Source organism: Ischnura elegans, chromosome X, assembly GCF_921293095.1.
Source record: "Ischnura elegans chromosome X, ioIscEleg1.1, whole genome shotgun sequence".
In the NCBI taxonomy this organism is placed as follows: Eukaryota; Metazoa; Arthropoda; class Insecta; order Odonata; family Coenagrionidae; genus Ischnura; species Ischnura elegans.
Window position 1 is genome coordinate 100,740,415 of NC_060259.1, and position 25,789 is coordinate 100,766,203.

The window sequence follows — 25,789 nt, forward strand, 5'->3', positions numbered from 1 at the left end:
AATGTAACATCTAATTCTTCACGTGAGAAAGCCTCATTCTAGATGTTTCAGGATTGATAAATGGGAAATAATTTTCCAAGTTTCTTTGAATCTGATTATTTTGAGTTATATGTGCTTCTTTCACTGTCTTTTCTGGCCAATTGGCAACAGCTGTAATCATAACTAAGCGATTTTGTTTTATCTAGCTGCTGTCCTACTTTCTCTCAACACCTGAGTGAGGGGTATCGAAAGGGAACCCACGACATGAAACATTTCGGCCAATTTGTAAGTTATACAGTACTATGGTTATACCATAACTACCCAGCACTCACTTTGAAAACATCATCATGAGTGGTTGTATTTTGCGGTTGGACTGTTTTTTTATCGTGGTTCCAGCTTTAAATATCGAACGAAGGAAAGGAATTTTAAAATTCCAAAAGCTAGTGATACTGCTCATACCAGGGCAAGTGAATTCAGCTCCGAAGGATTTTATGTGAAAGACAGAGTATTACTGTGCAAAGTTTGCAATAAAAGAATTTGAACACACAGTCACTCAGTCAAAGTAAGTGAAGGAGGAGCTTATTGTTGCTACTGCTTAAACATTTTTAAAGGCTTTAATTAGTGTAGAGAAACTTGACAATCCAAAAAGTCTGGAATGGCTCTCCAAGTATACACATATAAGGTAGTGGGGATTTGCCGTTTGCCGATTGTATTTGCCGAGACTACATACTTTGAACCAATAAAACTTGAACCATATCCTTCATTTAGTTTTATCAGAAATTTTGAACAATCGAAATTGTGTTAAATGCTATATAAAATGCTTAATAAAAGTATAAGTATTCATGAGATGTGAGCCATAAAATAAACGCCTATGAACATGGAAAAATTGTAGCGTTATAATAACACCACCAAGATTTTCTATAACACCGGTTTTAAAACGAATTTTAGCAAAAAATAAAACCACTTTCACAGACCTCTACCAATCAGGAATCATTAGACCAGCCTACAACTGCATACATGCAAGTAGATCTATAAATGTCCCTAGACACAATCAGCCCTACAGGATGAAGAATATGGCTGAGTCGATTGGTATAACATTGGCAACATTACTGTTCCTAGCCCCGTGGCAGTCCTGAGAGCTTTCTACACAGTGCATTCACCAGAATAGCTCACCCAATACCCCATTTTAATGCTTTCTAGAAAACATGCACTTAAGTGGGATGCTGTTTGTTTACTCAACTTAGGTTAAATAGCTGCTGGAGTGTATTAAATCAAATTTGTGAGACTGCAAAAATGATGCACTTTGTGTTGCAAGCACAACACCAGGCTGGTGGGCATAATTAATGGCCCCTGGCTCCAAGGGCAGATCCAGGATTTTTTTCTGGAGAGGGGCACAAGGGTCTGACGGGCAAATGATCTTCTCATATTTAAGATTAAAAGCAACGTACAACAATTAATGTATGAAATATTCTCTTTATTTTAATATGAAAGTTATTAATATGATATCAAAAGATAGAGGCTCCGTAATAAACTAAACAAAAGTATTGATAACCGTATTAATAATCAATCTATTTTAAGGCATCTAGTCTATTTTTTAAGTATCTAGAGGGGAGGCATGTGCCCCCCCTAAATCCACCTATGCCTGGCTCCCTATCCTCCTCACCCATTAGGCCATTTTTTTCAGGAGATAAGCATTATATCTCCTCCATAGTTTTGTATGTCTTCAGGTACATTTTGAGAACTATAGTCTTATGCATCATTTAATAATAAGAATAGAGAATCGTCTTCGCACTAAATGTCCCTTTTGCACATGTCCCAGTTACAGCCGAAATGACTCCTATCACATTTATAACACCAGAAGTGCTACAAACGTACACCAAACCTATGTCAGGACTAGACATACTGCACTAGGACCGAAAAATATGGGCCTTATACTACTTAACAAGTTACCCACTGAAATAAAAAACTGTGAATCAAAAAGCTCATTCCAGTATGCACATAATCAATATTTAAAAATAAATATCTTCTACTCAGTTGACGAATTTATGCAGCACACATAACTTGCATTAATTATATCTTGACCTGGTATGTATTTGTTTGCAATTACAAATTGCTGGACAGTTTACTAAAGTACTTGTATTAAAATGTTTTTATGTGTATATATTTCATTTTTTGTATTGGGTTAATATTTTCTGTATTTGTAAATGACGAATCCTATACCTACACATGTTTGTACGGTCTTTGGAGAATAAATTCTATTCTATTTTATTCACATTTTGGATGAAGAGAGGGAGGGGCTAATATATAACTGCTTGAGATTAATTATGGGAATTTACAAACATTTGATGCACTTTATTGAAATTGTATTAGCTCAATGGATGTACGAGCAAAAACAAGCCCAACTTTGACAAGGCATAGAACAAGAAATATAAAAATAATATCTTTTTTATTTTTTCAAGTGATATATCAACGTTAAAACTACCAACTGCAAAAAATTTACGAAATTGTTTAATTACATCCTATTTGTATATATTATCACTTCACATAAAATTGTTAAAATATGCATATGCATTTCTTTAAATAAAAATCACTGCTCTGTCTGCTTTGGTTCCATTCTTATCAGTATTTAAATGTCATTCATCATTATTTTGCACAGAGGATTAATGTATCAGTGTACAAACGTTCATAACTTCCCATGGGATAGGATCAGAGCTAAAATAAAGTTATCATAATTCATCATGAGGATATTTCTCTGGCATAAATAAAGTTATGAGAAATTGATGATCACCTGACACTCTTCCGCCTGATTTTAAATGAAATCCCCCAGAACGAAAAAATACACTGTTGTAACCACTCAACTTGTGCGAATGCATGTGCAGAAAATACAACCTGTTCTGATGGAATTTTCTTGTATTCATGCTGACATGTTTACCATTCCACAACACCATTATTTGTATATCTACAAATTTGAAAAATGGTGTAATGATAACCTCATGGTACTAAACGCATTAAAATGTAATGTAATAACCTTTCATAAAATTAAGTCTCCAATTATGTACGACTATAGCTTAAATAATGCTACTATCTCTAGAGTTAGTAGAATATGTGACTTAGGTGTTACATTTGATTCATCCCTGACATTTCAGTATCATATCCAATCCATAGTCATAAAAGCTACTAAAACAATGGGTTTCATATTCAGAATTTCAAGAGATTTTGATAATATTCATACTTATAAGATCCTCTATTGCACTTTAATCCGCCCTATTCTTGAGTATGCCTCTATTTGTATGGTCCCTGTTCTACAACATTCACATCAAAGCTATTGAGAGTGTGCAACGCAGATTCGATTAGTATCCTACAGATTTAACATCCTCCCTATTATTTATGACTTAACACTATCCCTTCTTAATGTTACCTTTGCCAACCCGTCGATTACACCTGGACATAACATTCCTTCACCGTCTACTGCATGGAGACATTGACTCTATTCATCTGGTAGAAATGATCCCTCTCCATGTCCCCATTTTAAACACTAGGCAAACATTCATGTTTTCACTCCCTCATTCTAATAGAAATTACACCTTCCACTCACCCTTAACCAGAACTATGCGGAGCATTAACTACAAATGTAGTAACATTGACCTTTGTAATTTAAATCCAAAGAATTTAAAGAGAAAACTACCTTTGTTTGTGCATTGACTTAAATAATTTGTTCTTGTGTACAATGATAATGTCTATTTCCACTGTTTAAGAGATATGTGACTGTTCAATCTATTATTCTTAACTACTGTGTTTATTTTTTCTATTCTTGGTTTTTACAGCAAGTTTATACGATTATTCCTGTACTTTTAAGAGCTTAAAAATATTTCAATCTTATGATATTTGTACATTTTTGTAATTGGGTAATTTTTCCTGTCAATAAACTATTATTAAATATTATTAAAATTATTAAATCACTGATTTCAACATATATATAGGCATCTTCAGGAATTAAATTAAGAAGTATTATTCAAAAATTAAAAACCTGGGGATTTTACCACGCGGTGGAACCGGTAGTACGCAAATAAAAATGATGTGGGATGGAATCAGCAAGAATATAACTAAATAAGAGTTCTTGGTGAGCATTACATGCAAAGCAATCCCGATTTCCGAGCAATCGCAAATGAAAGCGATGTCCTTGTGACGGTTACAAAGGGCGAATGTGGATCGGGAAAGTGGATTTCACTCCCTCGTGCTGAAAGGCCCGCGTCAATCACAAATGAAGACCAACGCTGCGCCCCCTTAGCAGAAACTTGGGGTAATATAATACCGTACATTACTTGAGATGCTTCCCGCAAGACAACGAAGAGTCGACATCACAATGAAATAAGTAAACACATCGTACGATTAGAGTTTAAGTTAACTCTAGGACTTATCTTTAACAACACAGATTAATTAACTTAATGATGGGCAAACGCTAAATGAAGCACCGAAATCAAAAGCGTATAAAAACCCAAAAGGAGTAACAATTGCAACATTCTGTCCCTACTTAAGATGTACCTTCGCTAGAGCTTTTCTCCTGCTACATGCGGCATTGAGAAACACGAAAATACAACTCACCGATTCTTATTAATTCCAATTCTATATTGTTCCGATTCTGCGACAGGTAGCTACATTACGAAAGCTGCACTAGCACGGAAACGTACGTAGGGCATATCAAAAACGATAGCAATCTACAGATAAGTGGCTCAGCGAAACAACACCCTTGAATTCATATTGAGCCAACAGTTATCATAATTAAAACTTCCCCAACGTGAATGAAAGCATATTACCTCTTGAAAAATGCTAACTACGAGTTACACCTGTGCCAGAACAGGTTTTCGGAGGAAATTCGACCCGAGGGACTAACCATTAAAACGAACGTCAATAACAGAACATTTAAAAAGTCTGCCAAATATGCACTACCTAATTAGTCCACAGAAAATACGAACCTTCCTGCTGATCCGTCCATTGATGTTGGGGCTCTTGCTGGTAACTTGTACAGGTTGTACAACAGTAAACCGGAACAAACAATGGTTCACTAACCCTAGAGAGCATTCAATTCCTCCAATACTCATTGTACAACAATGCTTTTTATGTGCACGCAAATGTCATTGAAAAACACAATCAATCTTATATTTACCATGATTGGCAGTTAAAGGTCAGCACGAACTGCGCTTGAGAGCCTAAATTAGTGTACAATATCCATTTCATCTCGTTCGTAGAAAACTGCTTAACGTAAAAGTCATAAATACACAGCTAGGCACATTTCCAGGATATTTATTTGGGTGTATTTAGGTAAAAATTAGCAAAGCGTATAGCGTAACTTCCGGCTAACTTTAGTGGCGGTAAATTTCAGTGTCATCTTAGAGCATTAAACTGCTAAATAAAATATTATCGTAAAGCCATAATGTTTCGGGTAGAAACTAACAACGAATGCATATACTACTGTTTGAGGTTGTTTATTGGTTAATCAGATATTAGCGCACTCAAATATCAAGTAACTTTACGAACTTTGCCTTTTTAAATCTAGGAGTTGAATTCATTTAAGTATGCCGTGCGGTTTTATGCGATACCTTAATGTGCTAAAATATTAATAAAGCCGTCACATTAGTATCGAGGTTTCTAAACACTTCAAGACAAAAGGGCACTTGACCTTCCATGTTCGTTTTGTTTGTCGGGACATTTTGAAGCTGTTCCTTTAAGGAGGGAGGTTGCTTCGGAGATTTTCGTGGCGCGGGCAGGTCTAGAAGTACCCACCGGGAGGTCTAGAAGTATCCACATACGTGAGAAAACTATGATAACAAAAACAATCATTTTACGCAAGAATTTCAGAGGAGATCTGTCGCCCCTCCCTAACTATCTAACAATCTGATCGTTGGATTATTCTTCCTCGTAGAATAATCCTCCAAGGTCGTTAGAACATTAATTGCTTATGCTTGGTTTCGTTAATAGTAGGGCCCTCTTCGCTTCTATAGCGTTGAGGTGTCGTTCCCTTGTCCCCTCCCTTTCCTTTCCCAGAGGCGTCAACGGGCTCCTATCGCGGCGTCGCCTCTATCCTTTTTCCTTCCCTTCCTTCCCCTCCCCGGGTGTCTGGGTGTATAAGCCACGGGCTTGGTTCCCGGCCCCGGTGTGTTGTATCCTCGAAGGGATCCTCTGAGCCCTCACACGTTGTCGCCCCTCCCTTTTAACCATCGCAGTTGCAGTATATGCTCCTTTTCCAGATTGTGATCATGTATTACCCCCAATGACTGCCAAAAATGTCATCATCAGTTTGGTAACGATGTCGGTAACATCTGATTAACATAATCCGTCTCATTTAGCCTATGCAGCTGTTTAATCGCTGGTGCAAATTTCAGCTAAGCATGGTTTACTCACTTGTGAGTTGACATGAGTGCATCGGAAAACATTTTTAAGGAAATGAAAGTGTAGCATTTTCACCCCTCACCAGTGAGTGAGTGAATGGGCATGGATTGGTGGCTGAAACTATAGCTCTATCAAAGTTTGAATTAATTTCCATACAAGATTGCAGAGCTTCAACTGCAGAGTAAACAAAGAGCGATTTATCAGCGTAAATTGAGCATAGGAAAAATGAGAAATTCATTCACATCCATCTCCTGGAACCCCTCATGTATACAATGAATAATGTATTTCAAATTCCACTACCCTAGAATATAATATAAATGGATTAAAACCAAAGAAAATTAACATTCTTCCTAAGAACAGCAACCCGTGAGTTTTTATTAACCTCTACAGGGAATTACGTACTCGTGGAGGAAGGCTGCTTCCTTATCAGACCTCTGTAAAAGAGGTTGATATCAAGAAAAATAATATTTCATGCATTCTGTAATTTTTGCAAGAGCCTGAAAAAGTATTTTAAGGTACATACGCTTCGACCCACCGGAGTAGGTACTCCAGCTTAAGATGAAAAACTTCTACACAGACCTTTTGCCTAGACCAGGATACAAACCCAGCTACCCTATATATACCTAGAAAACTTATTCAAGGTGGCCCAACCACTTCGATATTTTATTTCCCTGTAAATCCTGGTGAAAGCAAATGATTATCCCCACTCATAATGAGTACAACTCAGGGTTTTTAACAGGTTGTAATTAGTGAAAAAGTGTTTCTAATAAGAATATCACCTGCATTACCCATACAGATTCTACTTTGCAGTTACACAAAATAATGTCATTTATATTCCCAATGAATGGCTGATTAGAAGTACCCCTAAACTTCCATTAGCCAATAATGATCTCCAAGGATGGTCCCCACTTCACTCCGGGCATACAAAAACTGAAGAATCAATCCAGAAAAAGTTCAATTAAACATAACTACATCATATTAACCCTTAGAATTCAATGAGGTGTTTTATTATTTATTAGCTAAAAGGACTTCACATCCATAGCAAGTGACGCATCCTTTAACTCCAAACAAAAGATGTAGATTGGAAAGTATAAAAAACTTTATTTGCATAATTTTATGCCATTTATAAAATTTGTACTTCACATATGGGAAAACACAAATGGCACAAATCTCAATTACAAAATAATACAAAATGTCTTCAGCTTTTACAGATGCCTCACATGTAGCTCTCCTTAGTAAAACAGTTTTCCATCATACTTAAGATGATAAATGAGCAAATAGCATACTTCAAAACAAATTTCTAGGCTTTCCTTCCCAAAAAATTATCAAAAACACTGAGAAAAACTCTATTCTGTATTCGATGAGGCACACTTCTATGACTACTTTTCATAAGAATTGTACTTCCATTGAGCCTCGCAAAAGAATGATCATCAATTTCTGTTAATTTACATGGATAAGCTCAATAAGAACCGAAAAAAGGGTTAAGTATGGAACACACATTGATACTAATATAACACAAATGAAATTATGCACATAGCAATGATAGTTTTTCGTAAGAACACCTGGGGAAAGAGATCTTGATTCCAACACTAGAAGTGAGTTTAGGTAGTAACTGTGCCACTCCCAATGTAACACACAACTCAACTTTGGCATACAAAATTAGGTTTAACAAAAGGACCAAAGAGAGCAATTTAAAGAGCAAACTTTTACTTTAAGTAACTCTTTACTTAAGAGTTACTTTTCAGAAGGCTATGAAATGCCATGGGGTTTCGTGAAAGCATTGGAATCTGGTATTAGACATGAATTAATGGCTCTTATGAATCAGTTACGAGATCAGCAAGCAAGGGGTAAAAGCTTTTGACATAAATGATGGCAGTGACTTGTAGGATTCAAATACATAAATCCATAATGGAAAAACAAAATACTAGATGGTAGCTTTATGGTTCTAAGATGGAATCACCATCGATTTACAAAAATATTTCATTGATCTCAAATGAATGACAAAAAGTTCAAAGGTAGAATAGACTCAAACATAGTTTCCACCACGCACCTTTGAGAATACTTTGTTCATGTTGCTGCTCAGTCGCTGATAAGAAAATATAACCCACACTACTACTCCAAAGTCCCAGGCAATTATGAAAAATATATCTCACTATCCCTCATGCCAATTAGAAGCTACATTAAAGTTAAGCTGCTGCGTTACATATATGTACCTCAATTATGTAATTCCAATAATCCAATGGACACTTAAGTAACATAACATACAACCCACCCATTATGGATGGAACAAACTTTTCCAAGAAACTGCTGAATAAGAAGGCACACAAGACCATTATGCAGTAAAATAGCCTTTTCGATTAAAATACCAATTAACCAACAAAAACACAAAACCCAATACCATCACTTCCACACTTAAGTGTACACTCCCAAATAATGAAGAAATCAAAACAGCAAAAGATAACAGCCATGTCTTGATACTTTCTTTAACTACATTTCTTGTTTCAGTTAGTTTTAGTTCCAAAAGTTAAGAGGTAGCTCCAGGATACTTTTGACTTGATACTACTAGTCACTACGAGTTGGTATTAGCTGAGAATGCTATTCCTGAGATAAACATGAGGGGAGATTAATACAAACTGGAATTTTTTGGCCAACAGCTTTTCATTACAATGATTTAATATTATTATCTTGGTTGGGAAAAAGAGCAGCTCTCACAAACCACAACCAATGAGCAATGATTAGAAGATTACCTTTTCCGATGAAAGCATGAATGAGAGAATAAGAGCTGGTTCCACTCAGTCAAAAAAATTTCCAGGACCTAGTGATTACTATCCCTAGTTTATAGCTGGCATGTTCAAATAGGGATGAGTACAGAAAAAAATATTTGTCATCATCAGGCCGGATAAAGGAGGTTCCCCATATGAAATTAAGCTCCAAAGGAAGTGAATGGAAAAATGCAAAAGCAACACTGGCAGTGAAATAAACAAGTTGACAAGGCTGTCAGCAAACAAAATGAGGTAACTGAGTGGATGAAGCAGAACACACTATCTATACTACCCATTCATAGTAGGAAATTTAAAAACATTGCCATCAACATTCCAGCACAAATTTACTCTACAAAAATCAACCTATAAGTCCAGGAGAAAAATGTGAGTATGATCATTTTAAGGCTGATTAATTAAAAAGGGAGAGAATTGATAAGTAACAGCAAGATTAGTGAGCAGCCTAAATCAGGGAGGTTATAACTCTCATGAAATTGCAAGCTAAGACAGCAAGATTTAGCACAAACCCAAGTAAATATAAGACATAAGTTTTGCAATAGCATAAAATTGTTTTCTTGAGCTTTGTACCAAGATTTATCTATTTTTTTCAATCAATCTCCCCAAAAAAACAGCACAATGAGGCCTTTACTTCAGAGATTTCAACAATAAACAATAGACGATCACACACATCCATGCCATGGATAGGGGCAATCTATTCAGGCATGACTCGAACTTCTTATACAACCTTCGGTATAGTAGACAAGGACTTATCCCCACCCAAGCCAAGCTTTTGATTACTTGACATGGAGAAATGCAGTATATATAGAAAAACTACAGTAAATTTGACTTCAGAAGAGACTTAATTCTGAGAGAAACTGAATCCCCATTGAAACAGATATCCTCACTTGGGTTGCAACATGCAATAAAATAAAGAGTGCATTACAATGCACAAAATTACAATAACATAACATGCAGTAGAATGTAGGATGGCCAAATAAAATCGACTGAAAATTGCTACAACAAAGCACTCGCATGGAAAAAGAAACATATGAATTCAAATTAAAGTTTGAATTTCAGACCTACACTCCATGAAACTCCATTTATTGCAAACAAAGTAAATACAGCTCATGGAAAACTATTAAGTGCACTCACCCAGTTAATAAATCATAGGACTATATAGTACACCCTAACATCATTTCAAAAACCCTTTCCTTGAACTCCACATGCTTGGACAGCAGGTAAATAAATGTTGGAAACGTTTGAAATGACTCACCTCCTCCCCAATGGTTATCCCAGCTAAAATGCAACTCTGAAATAAATCTGATTACATATTTACCATGTAAACAGCAATACTCAGCTTACAAAAACAGCCATTTCCCTCATGCAAAACAACTTCAGCCCTTATTGACACAAATCAAACTGTACTCAAAATGAAGTTATTCGCCTCTAAAATGAGATAATCTCTAAGTAATTTTCACATGCTTGTGGCACATTCCATGATCTTTCGTTTCATTCAAATCACACGCAGCGAATAAGGCAGCAATAAAATGGCTTTTGAAGTTGATGGTGCTCAAAGGAATCTATGATGGCATGCAAGTAAGAATAAAGAAGCCATTAAGGTTACATCAAGCAATTTATGAGAGGAGTAGATGTATGATTAAAGGAAGAGCTAGCATCAGTGATGTATAAAAGCAGTACACTATGCTCAACCAGGCTCCACTGCGCACTGATCGATTACTGCACTGTACATTGTACTTTTAAGGCCGTAGCCACGAAAATAATGAAGGAGGGTTCACTATGAGGGAAGAAAAACATATAAGGTGGAGAAGGATTCATTTGGTTGGGGTACGCCTAAAATGTATTCAACAATTTTGAGAGGGCCTGCAAACCGTTGACCACTCCGTGCTTGCTAAGACTTTATAGTGCATATATCTTAAAGAGAGACACTGAAATCAATAATTTTGCTAAATAAACTACCTAATGGTGATAATATATCTCCTTCACAGTTTTCATTAGTGGACATAAAATCAACACAACACAATAAAACCAAATGACACAGCATAACCAATAAAAATCTATGATAAATTTTAAAACAAGCATTCAGACCTTCACCTTTCATATGATCAATACATGTACTACCTTTTCTAGATAGAGTCAAGCCATCACACAAAAAATTAAAAAAAAACTAAATACAACATCAACATAATTTAAAATTTCATATAAAACAAAATTCAAGCCACAAATACTTGTGCTGAAAAAGCATTAAAACTTTACAGCTTCACCACCAGCTTAGAGAGTAAACTCTAGCAATTAGTGATAAAAGCAGGATAAACTAACACCTTTTGAAGACATAAAAAGGTGCTCATTCTCATAAAGATACAAATGGATCATTTTCTACCAGGGTGATCAGAGAGAGCAAGATAAAAAGAGGGTCACTTCTGGCCTACAGTAAACTAAGGACTGTTTTTAATTCCCTGTACCAACATAGGAATCCTAAAATCATAATGGGAAATCACCATACTCATCACAATGATCCCAAAGCAATGATTGTCAAAAGAGAGAACACAAGTGGATAAGAGTAGCCCTTGAACTGAATGAAATTGGTCATTAAACATCTCAACACTCCTCTTAAATTACCACACTTAATGTCATCCTGGAGAGGCATTGCACCTAAGCACATAAATGTTCCACAGTTTCCCACAGAAAAAAATTGCATATAACTACAACAGACTGAAGAACAGCTATAGTGGAGGGAGACTCTTTCTATATTACACAGGAGACACACATCAACATAAATAGCATTATTCACCCATTACATTAGAAAAATGACTAATACACAGAAAACAAAAGTTAGAGAAAACGGGAAAACATGAGCACTTAAATTTTCCATCCAGCCAATTTCCACAACTTAACGATTGGTCCATTCAATGAAAGTACCATTTCCATCACACTCCCACTTCAAATGGATTGATGCACAAAATATTTATAACTGAAGAGAAAAGAAGCACTGAAAATTACAATTTGTTTGTTGCAAGTTGATTTTTCCAGGAATATATTTCATTATCAAAAGGAATTGAAGTTACCAATCACTATACTTCCTCCAGATAATTTACTAAAATTCTGGTGATAAATTTGAGAATTATCTTAATCTCAGGGATGGCTTCATATTGGTTCTAAGAGTTGGCACATTTCACAGATGGGTTATCTCATGACTCGGTGATGACACATTCCAAAATTATTGGCCTACTAAGGCGACCACAGCTGAGGATGACCTGAGCCTGACATTATGGCCACAGAAAATGGACTAGATGGTCATACAAATACAAAGAGTCTCCTGATGCCAAATTCAGCTCCATAAAATATCCCTTATATTCCTAGCAGTATGAGATGCAATACACCCCATTTGATTGCATTTTAATGCTTTAGCAACACTTTCTCAAGCAGATTGGGTAAGAACCACAACATTTTCACCAACTCTGCCCTCGGTGAAGTGTGCATGGAAGAATTTGGCTGCTGGAGTATAGCCATGAGCATTCAGAAACCCTTGTAAATGCGGCTGCAAAACGTCAAACATAACAATGTGTGAAGGTAAGCTGGAGTTAGGAGGGTAGGCCTTGTTTATCCAAGTAAGAGGTCCCAAATAGAACAAATCTGCTTCATCCATGTAGCCAGGTTTAGAAGAGAAATCAGGCTCACACGTGAGGAATTTTATTGGCACTTCCACATGTAGATGGCTGAAAAATTAAATTCCATAATTCACAAGAGAGATTTATACATGCATTACATAATTATATGCCCAATAGTACACTTAATGCCTATAGGATCAATAGTGTACAAAAAAGTAAGTCATGTAGTAATTCTGTAAGTAGAACTATTTTATAATGAAAATCTTACAAAAATACCCTAGATGACTTGGTGGTGTCAATTAGTAACTGGCAGTTGAGATACAGAATGCATGCTATTCAAGGCAAAAAACTTTTTCTAATCAAATCTCATCCTACCTACAAACACCATAGTGCCCACATATGCAAATATGCCATAAAGTCAAATGTTAGTGCAATGTTTTACAATAACACCAATTACTGTCATTCCATCTAAAGTCGGACACGGAGTGTGAATTCGGACACCAAGCAGTTCTCATTTAGAAATGATAGGGAATTGTTTCTGTTTGGCCCACTCGCTGCGATGTAATATGATCGCGTAGCCTATAAGGTTTCCTTTTGGAAGCATTTGCGACACCGCCTCTCTCAACTTAATTGGGCTCCAAGTTGTAACAAGATTAATTTCAGAAAAAATCTGGAGAAAATGTCACTGTCTAACTTTCACATGCGGCCTCCATCAATGTATGTAGTTACAATAGGTATAAAGGTGAGTTTAATCCTGAAGAAATATATTCTCTCCAAGTATGCATTATTTACAAAGTACTGAAATCTAAATTTTGAGCGGCAAATAAATTTCCTGTCATTCCTTCTTGAGTCGGTCAGCGTGCGGACATATCCCTGCCTGAAGTCCGGCAGAGCAACGCCAAGTGACGGGAGAAGTGTACGTGAGTGTGGTTTGTGTTTTTTGCCCTAAGGAATTGAAGAGGTGTTATTTGGCCCAGAAAATGGATAAGTACCGTGATATTGAGAAGGCACTTGAGGAAGTTAGATTGAAGAAACTTTCAATCAGAGCTGCTTCCAAGAAATACCACATCCCAAAGTCAACTCTTTCTGATCATGTTTGTGGAAAACACCCTTGTAAGCATGGAGCTTAGACAGTGTTTAATGAAGAAGAGAAGGCAATTATCTGTGCAAATCTGACTGAGGTTTTGGAATGGAGCTTTCCATTCACTAAATTTGATCTTCGTATATTGGCCAAACAATATCAGGACAAAGTTGGACGTACTGAGCCACGATTTAAGAATAATTTGCCTGGAGAAGAATGGGTGGAAGGATTTCTCCACAGAAATGCAGGAGAACTAAGGTAAGGTTTTGTTCTACTATTTTAATTTCCAGTGCAAGTGTTGATTATTTCGTGTTTTTCAAAGTTTCCTCCAACACTTCCGTTCATATTTACAGGTTGACCCTCAGCAATGCAAACAATATTTTGAACAGCTGAGAAAGACGATTGACGAGGTTCCTCCATCCAACATCCTCAATTATGATGAGACAAACCTGGGCGACGATCCTGGTGGAAAAGTGAGCATATTCAAGAGGGGGACTAAATATCCTGAGCGTATTCTGAACTCATCTAAGTCTTCCACTTCCATCATGTTCGTGGGAACCGCAAATGGGCGAACATTACCATTGTATGTGGTGGACAAATCAGAGAAAATGTGGGATACATGGAACCTTGGGGGCCCCAGAAGTGCTAGATATAATAGGTCAGCATCTGGATGGTTCGACGAAATTACATTTCTTGATTGGTTTTCTACCACCATGATGCCATGGGCAAATAGCCTCATTGGCCCAAATATGATTGAGTGATAGGTGATAATTTTTCAAGCCATTTTTGTGCAGATGTGATAAGATTGTGCGAGGAAAATGACATTAGATTTCTGTGTCCCCCTCCCAATGCCACTCACCTGCTCCAGCCATTGGATGTGGCATTTTTTCGGCCACTTAAAGTGGCTTGGAGAGAAATTTTAACTGAATGGAGAGCCACAGCCGATAGAAGACTTGTTACTCTCCCCAAATATGTTTTCCCTTCTCTCTTAAAGAGATTGTGTGAAAGGGTTGAACCCAATGCCGCTGCTAATCTTATGGCCGGTTGCCGCATTTGCGGCATTCAGCCGTTATCACCAGAGAATGTTCTGAAGAAGATCACCAGTTGATTAGATACTTTGAATATTAATGAAAGGAACTCGACCGTGCAACTTGTGAGTGACTCATTGATGGAACTGTTGGAGAAAATGCGATACGCAGGCCAAAAGAGTAATGCCCCTCCAATAAAAAGAAAAATGAACGTGGAGCCTGGTAAGAGCGTCACATCTGCCGACGTTTTGAGGAAACCGATTTCGGCACATCGGGTGCTAAAAAGAGCAAAAAATATCAAAGATCAGTGCAAATTTATCATTTTAATGATTCAACATTGGAAGGGGAATCTTCAAACGCTGTGGCAATAGAACTTCGCGAGGAAAAGGGAATAAGTGTTCCTGAGGGACCGAAAGTTGGAGATTGGGTGTTAGTTAAATTCCAGAGCAAGAAAAGTGTCAGTTATTATGTTGCATGTGTGGAAGGTGTTGAGGACGAAGAACTAGAAATTCGATGTGCACGGAAAACGGGAAAACATTTTAAATGGCCCGGCATAGATGACAGGTGTTTAGTGGATTTAATTCAAATTGAGAAAAAGCCAAATCCCCCACACAAGGTAAAAATAAGCAGAAGAGTGACCTATTTCCATTTTAATGTAGACCTTGATGGTTATAATATCTGTTGAAAGATGGATCAACAATAAATATGGTATTTTCAAGTGTTTGCTCAAAATATTTTTTTATTATGACGCAGCTCCATAACCCCCATACCAAAAATCATCCCGTAAACAGCCCTTTGACGTTTTTTCTTGATTAAATAACGCTTTTTTTCATCAGTTGTGCGTCCAAATCTGGACAGAAGGGCCTGCAAAGACTTATTTCTGTGAAAATTAAAAGACTGTCCCACTCAATACCAGAATGGCGGTTGGAGTCCGACACGCGTTATTCTTTTTTTTTGGTCAGAAAACATTGGATGGGTCATTTGAAATGGTATGAATGCATAATTTGACTGATTTTAAATTCTTACATAAACAAAATATTAGCTTAAATCAAAAACCAAACTCGTTATATGTAAATTACCAATAAAAGTGTCCGACTTTAGACCAGTTGACGGTATTTCATTTTATCGATGTCAGATTTTTTGCAATATGTATACATAATGTAATAATAATTAAAAACAAAAGATGTCAAGATGACAAATACAGGAAGACAATTAAATTACTATTTCTTAGATAAGAACAGGTAAATAAACAGCCATGAATCTTTTACTTCGCATTTCAGTTACAATGTTCAAAATCGTCAGGAAAAAGAGGTACATATAACCATTTTAAAGCTGCCACTCATTTTTCGATAAACATAAAGACATTAACACAATTTACAAGTACATAAACCATTTGGGAGATCTACTCAGCCTCCACCACCTTTCTCCTATATTAGCCCTTAAATGACTCCCCAGGAAGATGTCCCCACAACTCTTAAAAAATTTCCTATCATACATTTTAAAACCAACATAAAGGAAAATTTACTGCATTCCAAAGGATAAAACTCAAAACCACATATTACCAGAGGTAGATCATACATACCTGTACAAAGGAGTTGAATGACAAGGCATTAGGAACAAGAAGTTTGGCTTTGGGTGAGAATTATGGGCTTCTTTGGCTAAGTAGTCCATTACATCCACTGTTCCACGTTGATGATAGTATCCAAAGTACACAGCTGGAACAGCATTGCCAACAAGAAGTGCAGCTCCTACAGCCCACAACCATGAACTGTAAAAAAGGTACCATGAAAATAAAAGGCAAAGGACAATAACATTTAATCTATAAGGCACCATGAGTTATGCCAGTTCTGACAGTTAGGCACAGTTAAAGGCCCAATATTTGCCCCAAACCCAAGGAGGTAGGAATAGAATGGAGGGGGCACCACTAGTTCTGAGCGTAGAGTGAAGTGTGGTAAGAATAGGGGTGCTTGCATAGGATAAGCCCCTACTTTGACCAAAATATTGGCATTACCATAAGGGTCAATGGTTACTATTTGGTGAAATTTTTTGTCACAACTCATTAACCCTGCAGGACTCGCGCCCCTTTTTGGAACAGGAGTACTCGCGCTGAGCCTGTCAGGCTCAATTTTCTTTTTCAAATCCTCACCTATTAAAGTCGATTATTTTACCTCTTCTTTTGTTTCAATCAAACTAATAATGATGAAATGGCCCATTTCATGAAAATCAAGTCCATTTACGTCTGATAAAATATGTAATTATTTCTTCACATCGAGTGTGATATAAAATATATTACCATTACTTGTTATTCATTTATTGACTCGTAAAACCCCTACACAGTGTTAATATTAGGATAGAAAGAAGGCAAAATTAGCAATGGACATTATTCTGCAAGCATGCACCATACAATAAATGTGTATACTCGAGACAAATACACTTTCCACTATTTTCGCGGACATACCCGGTAAATATATTTTTCGCGTATCTACAGTCTGCACACATTTTTCAAATTTTAGTGAACTTTGAGTTCTCTGTTTTTTAGTTGCCTTTGGTTAATCTATTCTGTTAGTTTTGATAGGCTCGTATTATAATTAGCTCTAACTCTTTGGGGAGCGATTTTATGGTTGCTCTTCTTTACGTGTGTTCAACTACGAGCCCAGCTGACAATTGCCTAAATAACGCTCTCCGAGATTTTACTTCTGTTTTTGTTTCCGAGTTGAAAAATGTAGGAATTTACAACGGCAATATTTAGCATAACGTCAATACTTGGCATAGGACAACGCCGTGCATTTCTTGATACATTGTATGCCGTGCATAACTGATCTAGTGTATGTACTCCCGATTTTGTCATGTCATAAAAACATATCATTTCTGGCTTTCTTTCATCTCCACTACATTCATCATTTTTTTGTTATACATAGTTAATGGTTGATATCATAAACACAAATTTATTCTTTCTTGGAGTATATGACGCAAAAAAAACAGTTCTTGCATAAATCAAATAAACTGGATTTTTTATTTTTTGTTTCAACGAAAAAAAGTAGGCAATTCCAGCTTATTTTTACGAATTGTTCCAATCAGGGCAAGTCAGAATTTCAAGAGTTCATTTACTAAACAAAAACTGGCAAATAAATTGTCAATCTAAATATTTCTACCAGTACTGCTGATGGGTAGCATAACCTCTTCACGATATCAGAAGGTCTGTTGTTGACCGATAACGATCCATCAGGTTGTTTACCAGCATACACTTCAAAGTTCTGAGTATAAATATTCTAGTATCTGCCAAGCAAAGCAAAATTTTTTATCCCGTAATTGCTGGGCATACTTGGGATTTATTGCTGGAATGCGAAAAGACCTCGAAAATCCACACTTTTCTCGTAAATGATTGTGTATTCACCAATTATGTAAGAACTTTTACGATTGACTGTCAAATTTCTCATGAGCTACAGCTATCCTATCATTTTTTGTCTTCTTTGCTGTTATTCTTTGTATTTTCTATAATTTTCGCAAGAAAAAAGTCACTGCCAGCATGCTGAAACAGAATACTGACGGTTTTGTGGCGGAAACTGGCGCAGTTGAAACTTCAGCGAGAAGAGCACCTCCAATATCTGTGAACTCTCTAGTCAGAATGACCGTGTCCTCCGAATTTTATGGCCGCTGAGTGGCGAAGTGAATACACTTTTCGAGAAGAGTTGTAATTATAACGAGCTGTAACTTATAATATTGTGTGAAATCAATACAAGTAGCTTCTTTGTGCCATCTATAGCGCGCTTGTAATTACAGTAGGAAGACAACAATGGCTTCTCAGACATACTCCCATGTAAATAGTTTTGACTTACAAAATATCAAGCCGATTTGGCAGAAAAAGAACCTTTACTAGGAGTATTGTGTTAGAGGTTATCCATAACAGCCTACATTGTGTCTACACAAGTAATTAGAGAAAAAGAATAGGCTAGAAGTGAGAATCAAAAATGTAACACGAGCACTCGCGTAGAGCCTGAGGGGCTCAGACCGCGTGCATACGAAGCAAAAGTATCATATTCCAACCTTATGACAGGTTGATCGGGATATTCTGCGCATGTAAAACGTAGCCAAAAGAGTAAGGAAAAGGTAGAGAAAATCTAAGCGCATTATTGAGAATTGGTCAAGAACTATTAAGAAAATATCAACAATGTGAGCCTAGCAGGCTCAGCGCGAGTTCCGGAGGGTTAATACATTAAAATAAACTATGGAGCACATTGTACTCCTTTTTTCTTACTTCATTGGCAGGCTACACGAAGTTATGTCTCAAACATCTTTTCCCAGGGAAAATTATTATCTATCACTGCGATTACTTTCTACAACTCACATAGCACAGAATATCTTCTAGATACATACCTATAAAATATCTTCAATGTCTTGGATATCTTAAATATCTACTAGATGTCTAGAATGTCTTTTTTGAGCGGAGACTCTTATTGCATACGTCCAGAGAAATTAGCCAAAATGCACCTGAATCTTGAAAAAGGTGTAACTGCTATGCTTTTTGGTGGATGGATAGATAAAGTCATTGCACGCACGTGCACTAAAAAAAAGCAAAGGCAACTCCTCTGGCAAAATTTTATAAAAGCGATTTAAAGTTATGATAGCTTCACTTGTTTGAATATCTAACAAATGTCTAGAATATGTCTATTCCACGAAAGTATGGCTACTGCTTAGCCTTCAAGAATACCAGAATTTTAATTACTGAAAGTAATTTTACCTGATGATTATTTAAAGAAATGAATCATATTTCAAAAAACAAAAATATTTGTGATGAAAGAGCAGACATTGACAACATAAGCAAACTTTAGTATTATTTAATTAATCAAAATTGATCAGTATCTATGAACTATCTCAGCTAATAAACTAATCAAATTCAGTGGAATAAAAAGCCATGTCAAAATTCTAGTCTCTTCTTTTTATAGTTAATTTACAACTATTTTTTTAATGTGGTAATAAATATTGCCATAATTATTTATGTATCACAGTTATGTATGTACTCAATTATTCATAGCCCTGATGAAGGTGTTTAAATACGTTGGCAAAAACTCTCATTAAAAATTCTTCAAGACCTATACAGCAAGACACTGAATCAACATTCATTGACTACGCAGGCTCCTTTGAAAAATCTAAAAGGAAATTGTAAGCTCCTTTGGAAACTTCAAATTTGGAATCAGAGGAGGAAGCCCCCAATAGAAAGAAGCGAAAGCCAGACAGGTTCCAATATTCAGGAGTAGGGGGGTTTTAAACTAATTTTAACACGAAAACACTTCATTTTTAGAAGAAATATTTTGTAATTTCATGATTTTTCAATAATATCTCTTCTTTTGTTAAGTAACGTACATAATTGTGTTTTTATTTTTCAGGGGGGTCCAGGGGCCGTATTCTGTATCTCCACACCGATTGGTGCAGCACCAATTCGTCGGGTGGGACGACATCGAATCCCGGTAAGCAGTCATGCGATTCTGTACGAACCCGATCGGTGCTGCACCGACAAGCAAACGGGAGATTGTCGGTAGCCGTACAGACACCAAATTTATCCCGGTTATCAGAATAACCCTGCAGGAGCGCTCAGTCTTCAAAGTCTCACACTACAATATGGAAACTTAACTGAAAAGAGTTTGCTGGATGGTTAGAGAAGCACTCTTTAGGAGAGACAATTCCACAGTATGTTCTTAGGGGAAAGGACACTGGTGAAGAAGCCTCGAGTGAAATTCCAAATAAATGGGCACTTTCTCAGACAGATATTCTCTAAAATGCCTAACTACTGCATTACACATGCATTTGTTTCCGAGTCTACCAATGAAGATCTTCAGATTTTATTGGGTTTATGTATTTAGGTAGTTAAACTAAGGACCTCTAGCCTGCTTGTGAACCAAAACAATGGAAATCTACAGGCCATAAGCAGCATCACTGAAAAAAAAACTTAAGTAAGAACTTAATTATCACCAATGCAGACAAGGAAATTTCAATTTTTTTCTTGAAAGGACAGATTAGTTGTAAAAGTTTGTGAACTTCATAATAAAATTCAAGACACTATCCAAAGACTAAAAAAATCCTATCAACAATAAATCCTCAGTGATACAAAGCTGCAATGGCTTCCTCAGTGCCAAGGGACAATTTTTCTCCATTCAAAAGAACCCTCTTCCACCCCACCTACAAGGCCTATTCAAAATCCATTAATTGAATATGCCAATTCAAGCAGTAATAGATAGTACACATGCACCATCCTACAAACTGGCATCCAGACTAATCACAATTCTTAAAAACCTCTCTAACCATGCATAAAAAAATAAAAATTCCATTGAGTTGACCAAGAAACACAAAACTATCTGGTTTCCACCAAACACAAAACATGTGCCCTTTGAAATTTTTGATACAGTAATCTCTCAATTATATGAAACAGGATATTACAAAATTTTTAATAATACATAGTGAAAATTTTAAGTTTATAGATAATACTTAAAGTTTCGAAATTTTCATATTTTTGGGTGCTTGTTGGACATAACTGAAGATGATGTCACACTCGAATTATCTCTTTTTTGTCTTCTACAACTACTTGTTAGACATTTGTAAGGCATCACCTCAAATATATTTCATTTCTGCCCTTTAGTTCCCAAGATATCGCACCGAGAGTAAGCATGTGCCACCTAAGTCAGACAATTTAGGTGGCAGCGGGTTGCATACTCTCATTATGTGTTGATCATTCTCGCTCATCGTAAAAGCATAAAATTCTTTAGATAAACTATAAAATTCATCAATATAACCTTGAATGCTATATTTATCACAGTTTATTGCTAAAACGGGCTTATTAGCAATGGTTTATTCTCCACATCTAATCATAACTTACCTATATCAAAGTGCTTCTATCTAAATTCAGTGAATCATTTCTGAGAGCTACCCCCTGAATGGTATGTGAAGGTGGTTCTTCATGCATGTATTTCTTTGTCATTTTATAAGCTCTTGGTTTCAACTTACGAGATTTAATTTCTTTGCATCAGGAAAAGATGGGAGTTTGTTGGGAGTTAATAGATAGGAGGGGAGGAACGGCCTTGGGTTGGGTGAATTTCCCAGTTTTAATGGATCTTCGACCAGCAGAGGGAGAAGTAGGTGAGGAACCGAGGGGCTAACGATGGTAGGAGTGCAGGAGGAAGGAAGGAAGGATTGGCGAGGGCACAGGGCACATAGTAAATGGTACTTCATGGGTCCACGCGTTGACGATTCGGGCATACGATAAGGAATTCCCGGAAATGAATCCCCCCTCTTTTCCAACCCCATAAAGGAACTTATACAGTGATATTTCACAGTGACCATCCACCTATGTGCATTGACATATTCCTGGAATTTGTTCCAATCATTGCCACATGAGAGGAAATTCCCCTGTTATCCATGTGCCAATTGTACCAATGCAATTTCCTGTAATGATTATGGAAAACTACAAATCAGGCGTTCTAGAGAAGATCTACAGGACACAGTCACAGATATTATAAAATTTGCATTGCAGCAATCACAAGAAAATCACCCCAGAAACGACTACAGAGAACACCTCAAATTGACTGTAATACATATTTTTGGGCGGGTTCCTCTGCGAGGAATGTCATTTAGCGCTCTCGGGGCTCTGCATCATGTTAGATGGATGTCCAACGGTTTGTAATACCTGACAATATATGTATTTCTTTTCCGTACGGGGTTCCCTTTATCGGAATTAAAAGAGTAAATAACTCGTAACATGCAATGGCCGCAAAAGCTCACGTGACAAAGCGCTACACGCAGCTGTTCCCAAAAGCCGTTGACAACAAATAGGATGGGAATTACTTTAGTGTTAAGATTGTTGATATTTAACTACAAAGAATGGGAAGTAGAGGGTGATATAATTATTTAACAATCTTTCACAGCATAAAATCAATAACAAAGAGGATTCTTTGAGAAGTCTACTATAAATGACCATGGAAAATGTTTTTAAAAATGCCATTAGAGACAATAAAGGGCATAGAAAACAAAGCAAACATTTTTTCGTGAATTGTTAACAAAGTTTGAAATTAAAAAATTTGATACTACATAGTGCCAATTTTCTGGTCCTGCTGAGTTTGCATAATCAAGAGTTTACTGCATACAAATATTTTCTAGTATTCGCAAATAAGAGGCCTAATATCTCTCGTTAGAAATCCATTAGAACAAGAAATAACTGCTTTGTTATATTGGAGATATTGCCTACGACAAAAAGTTATAATAGTTATAATTTGTATTTTAAGTATGATTTATAATGCACAATGAGAATGAAGAAATTTACAAATAATTCCATACATTTATCATAAATCTTTGTTTATAACCAGCAACCAATTACATTTTAAGAACCTTTCTTGAAATCCTAAACCATTTTCGTCATAAATTATATAAAACTGTATATGTGCTTAAATTTTCTCGATGACTTTGATCCATTCATCATGTATTAAGAAGGTAATGATGAACCACATCAAAGTTTTCATGAACCCAGAGTGGAGCTAGATTTTATGCATCATCTCAAGCAAAAAGAGCAATGATGATATCAGAATTTCTGAAAATGCATAATGAAAAGCACAGTAGCATTTACAACACAAGTAACACAACACAGTAACACAAGTTTTACAGCCGAGATGCATGCCAATCCCAGGTAATCCAATAGATAGCCATCCACGGTAAAAAGATTGTTTTGGCTAAATTTCACATATTATGAGAGCCATACCAAAGCACAGCAAAGAAAACATGAAAGGAGTACAAGCAGACTTCTATTTGCCATTCCTCTATTTTACCAATATGCTTGATACAAATCCCATCTCACTCTCTCATTTCTCCAAAAAGAGTCATTTATTGCCCTGAGGGAATACACCAAAGTGCAGAGTTGTCACCTTGTCTGAAGCAGGCTTTTCCGGAGAAGGTCTCTCTTTTGCTACATGATGGTGGCTTATTTTTTACTTGGACTGTATATTATGATCATAACTTGAAACAGTTACAGCAGTGCAAATATCAACACTACATAGCTATAAGAAAGAGGTGTACAGTCAAACTTTCTGCAAGGATAGAACAGTGATTACTTAATTCTTAACTCAGGCAGGGATTGTCTTAAGGAATAGATACCTAGAGCATTAGCAGAAACAGCCTAAAATTATGCTACCGATAGCAAGCATGCCACTATTGTCTCATGTTTATTCTTTAACTTACAAGGCCCAACACTTACTTTTTGGCAGGACCACTCCACTTAGAGAGGCAGCGGCATGATATGTAGAGGGCCATTGGCAAAACTGGCAGGATGAACCGGAACTCTTTGTGAGACAGCAAGCTTCATTGTGAAATTACGAAAATGACAGCATTAAAAAATGAACACTAAGCAATTATGCGTTCTTTCCACAACTTGTACTACATTCTAATCAAATTATAGCCTTAACCTTAAATTCATATTCAGGTGGCATGGGACTAGGTGCAAATTGACACATTAGACACTGAGGGATTGCCAAGTACAGCAGAGTCCCGATTATCCGGCTGCGGTTTATCCAGGTTGCGGATTATCTGGGCATGATTTTCACTCACGCTCAATATTTTCCGCGATCTTTATGCATGCATGTGTGCATGACCGCACTCTTTGATCACGGATTCAAGTCGTGCAGCAGTTGCAACCCGGGCAACTTGTGTGAGAAGCACTATGTAGCGTAGTCCTGACAATGTAGTTTCCGATGTTGAGCAGTGGTTTTAATCATTCGTGCAAAACAAATTTTCTGTATCCGTGATCACACAGTCACGGACGGGAGATTTTCGAAACCAGGCCTTACATGGAGCATTAATAATACAAGTATAACCGTGTTATCGCCGCTAAAAAGATCGCAAACTGGCGAAGCTCTCAATGGGTCCAGAAAGCACACTTAAATAACAGAATAACTGCATAAATAATAATATACTGTTCGTATTATGTTAATTATAGAGATGGGTCGAATAGCAGATTTCTCAAACTCGAATATCGAATTCAAATATTAAATCATTGCTTGAATATTCGAATACCTCAAATTTAGAATACCTCGAATACTCGAATTGCGCAAAGCATATTAAACGTGCGTTTTTTCTTCTATTTCCCTTGATGAATGTATAAATAAAAAGGTATACAGTGGAACCTCGATCTATCGTTTTTCAGGGGGGACGAAAAACACAATGAATGCGGGAATGTTTAACTAGGTTGCCTATGCAGCAGGAAACCCAGGATTTTGGCAAGTAATTGAGATTTCCTTTTAAGGATTCAAACCGGAATTTAGCTGATTAATGGAATATTTTAATTTTATGGAAACAATTTGGGCTTGTAGTTGATTCAACTATAATATCTTTCAAATATCCTAAGGGGACACACCACCTCACGAAAAAATGATTGCATGCCGTCTCGGCTTTTACACTGCTACGAGGGATTTCTGTCTAATGTATATATTCTTATCTACCAAATGCCATTTCAGCGGCACGCTCTGCTTCTGACACTCGGCTTCATCCAACTTCTTATTTTCAACAGGTAGCTGGCTTTATGCTCACTCCTACTGTCAAGTGCTAGCGGGCAATCCGAGGCATTTTGGAAAATACACGCGCTTCTCCACCGGATTTTCTTCCATTATTTTCAGTACATCTTTGGAAGTTCTCACGAGATAAGCAGATGAATTCGAATTGCTAGCAGGGAGAAACCAAATATCTTGAGAAAATATCCCTTCGTCTGTGACTGTGATTATAGAGATTTATAGCATAACTCATAAATTGTAACTTGATATATGTTTTTAAAAAAAACACCGCATCAACTTCCAAGAAGCTCAGTTGCGAGGATATCGAGTTTCACCAGAATGCTAAGTCTCGTATTTTGACACTTATTTATTTGCGTAAAATGCTTAAATAAAGTCAGAAATACGTCGT

At 36.7% G+C, this 25,789-nt stretch overlaps 2 protein-coding genes across 7 annotated transcripts in view; both read right to left on the reverse strand.

Annotated features, from left to right (window-relative positions):
• LOC124170647 (solute carrier family 26 member 10-like) overlaps nt 1–5,304 on the reverse strand; it is a 50,780-nt gene extending 45,476 nt beyond the window's left edge. The window contains exons 1-2 of one of the 5 annotated variants that reach the window (XM_046549510.1): nt 5,144–5,303; nt 4,953–5,047 (exon numbers count right to left, since the gene is read on the reverse strand). In XM_046549510.1, the coding sequence (XP_046405466.1) occupies nt 4,953–4,972 (20 nt within the window). In that variant the 5' untranslated portion in view covers nt 4,973–5,047; nt 5,144–5,303. Of the gene's footprint in view, nt 1–4,581; nt 4,676–4,952 lie in introns of those variants that run through there. The other 4 variants (XM_046549511.1, XM_046549514.1, XM_046549513.1 and 1 more) reach the window with 4 other exon arrangements.
• Nucleotides 5,305–7,447: 2,143 nt separating this feature from the next.
• The window catches only part of LOC124170599 (GPI mannosyltransferase 3), a 39,688-nt gene continuing 21,346 nt past the window's right edge, over nt 7,448–25,789 (reverse strand). For both annotated transcript variants that reach the window (XM_046549423.1, XM_046549422.1), the window contains exons 7-9: nt 24,093–24,194; nt 16,443–16,628; nt 7,448–12,859 (exon numbers count right to left, since the gene is read on the reverse strand). In XM_046549423.1, the coding sequence (XP_046405379.1) occupies nt 12,562–12,859; nt 16,443–16,628; nt 24,093–24,194 (586 nt within the window). In that variant the 3' untranslated portion in view covers nt 7,448–12,561. The remainder of the gene's footprint in view (nt 12,860–16,442; nt 16,629–24,092; nt 24,195–25,789) is intronic.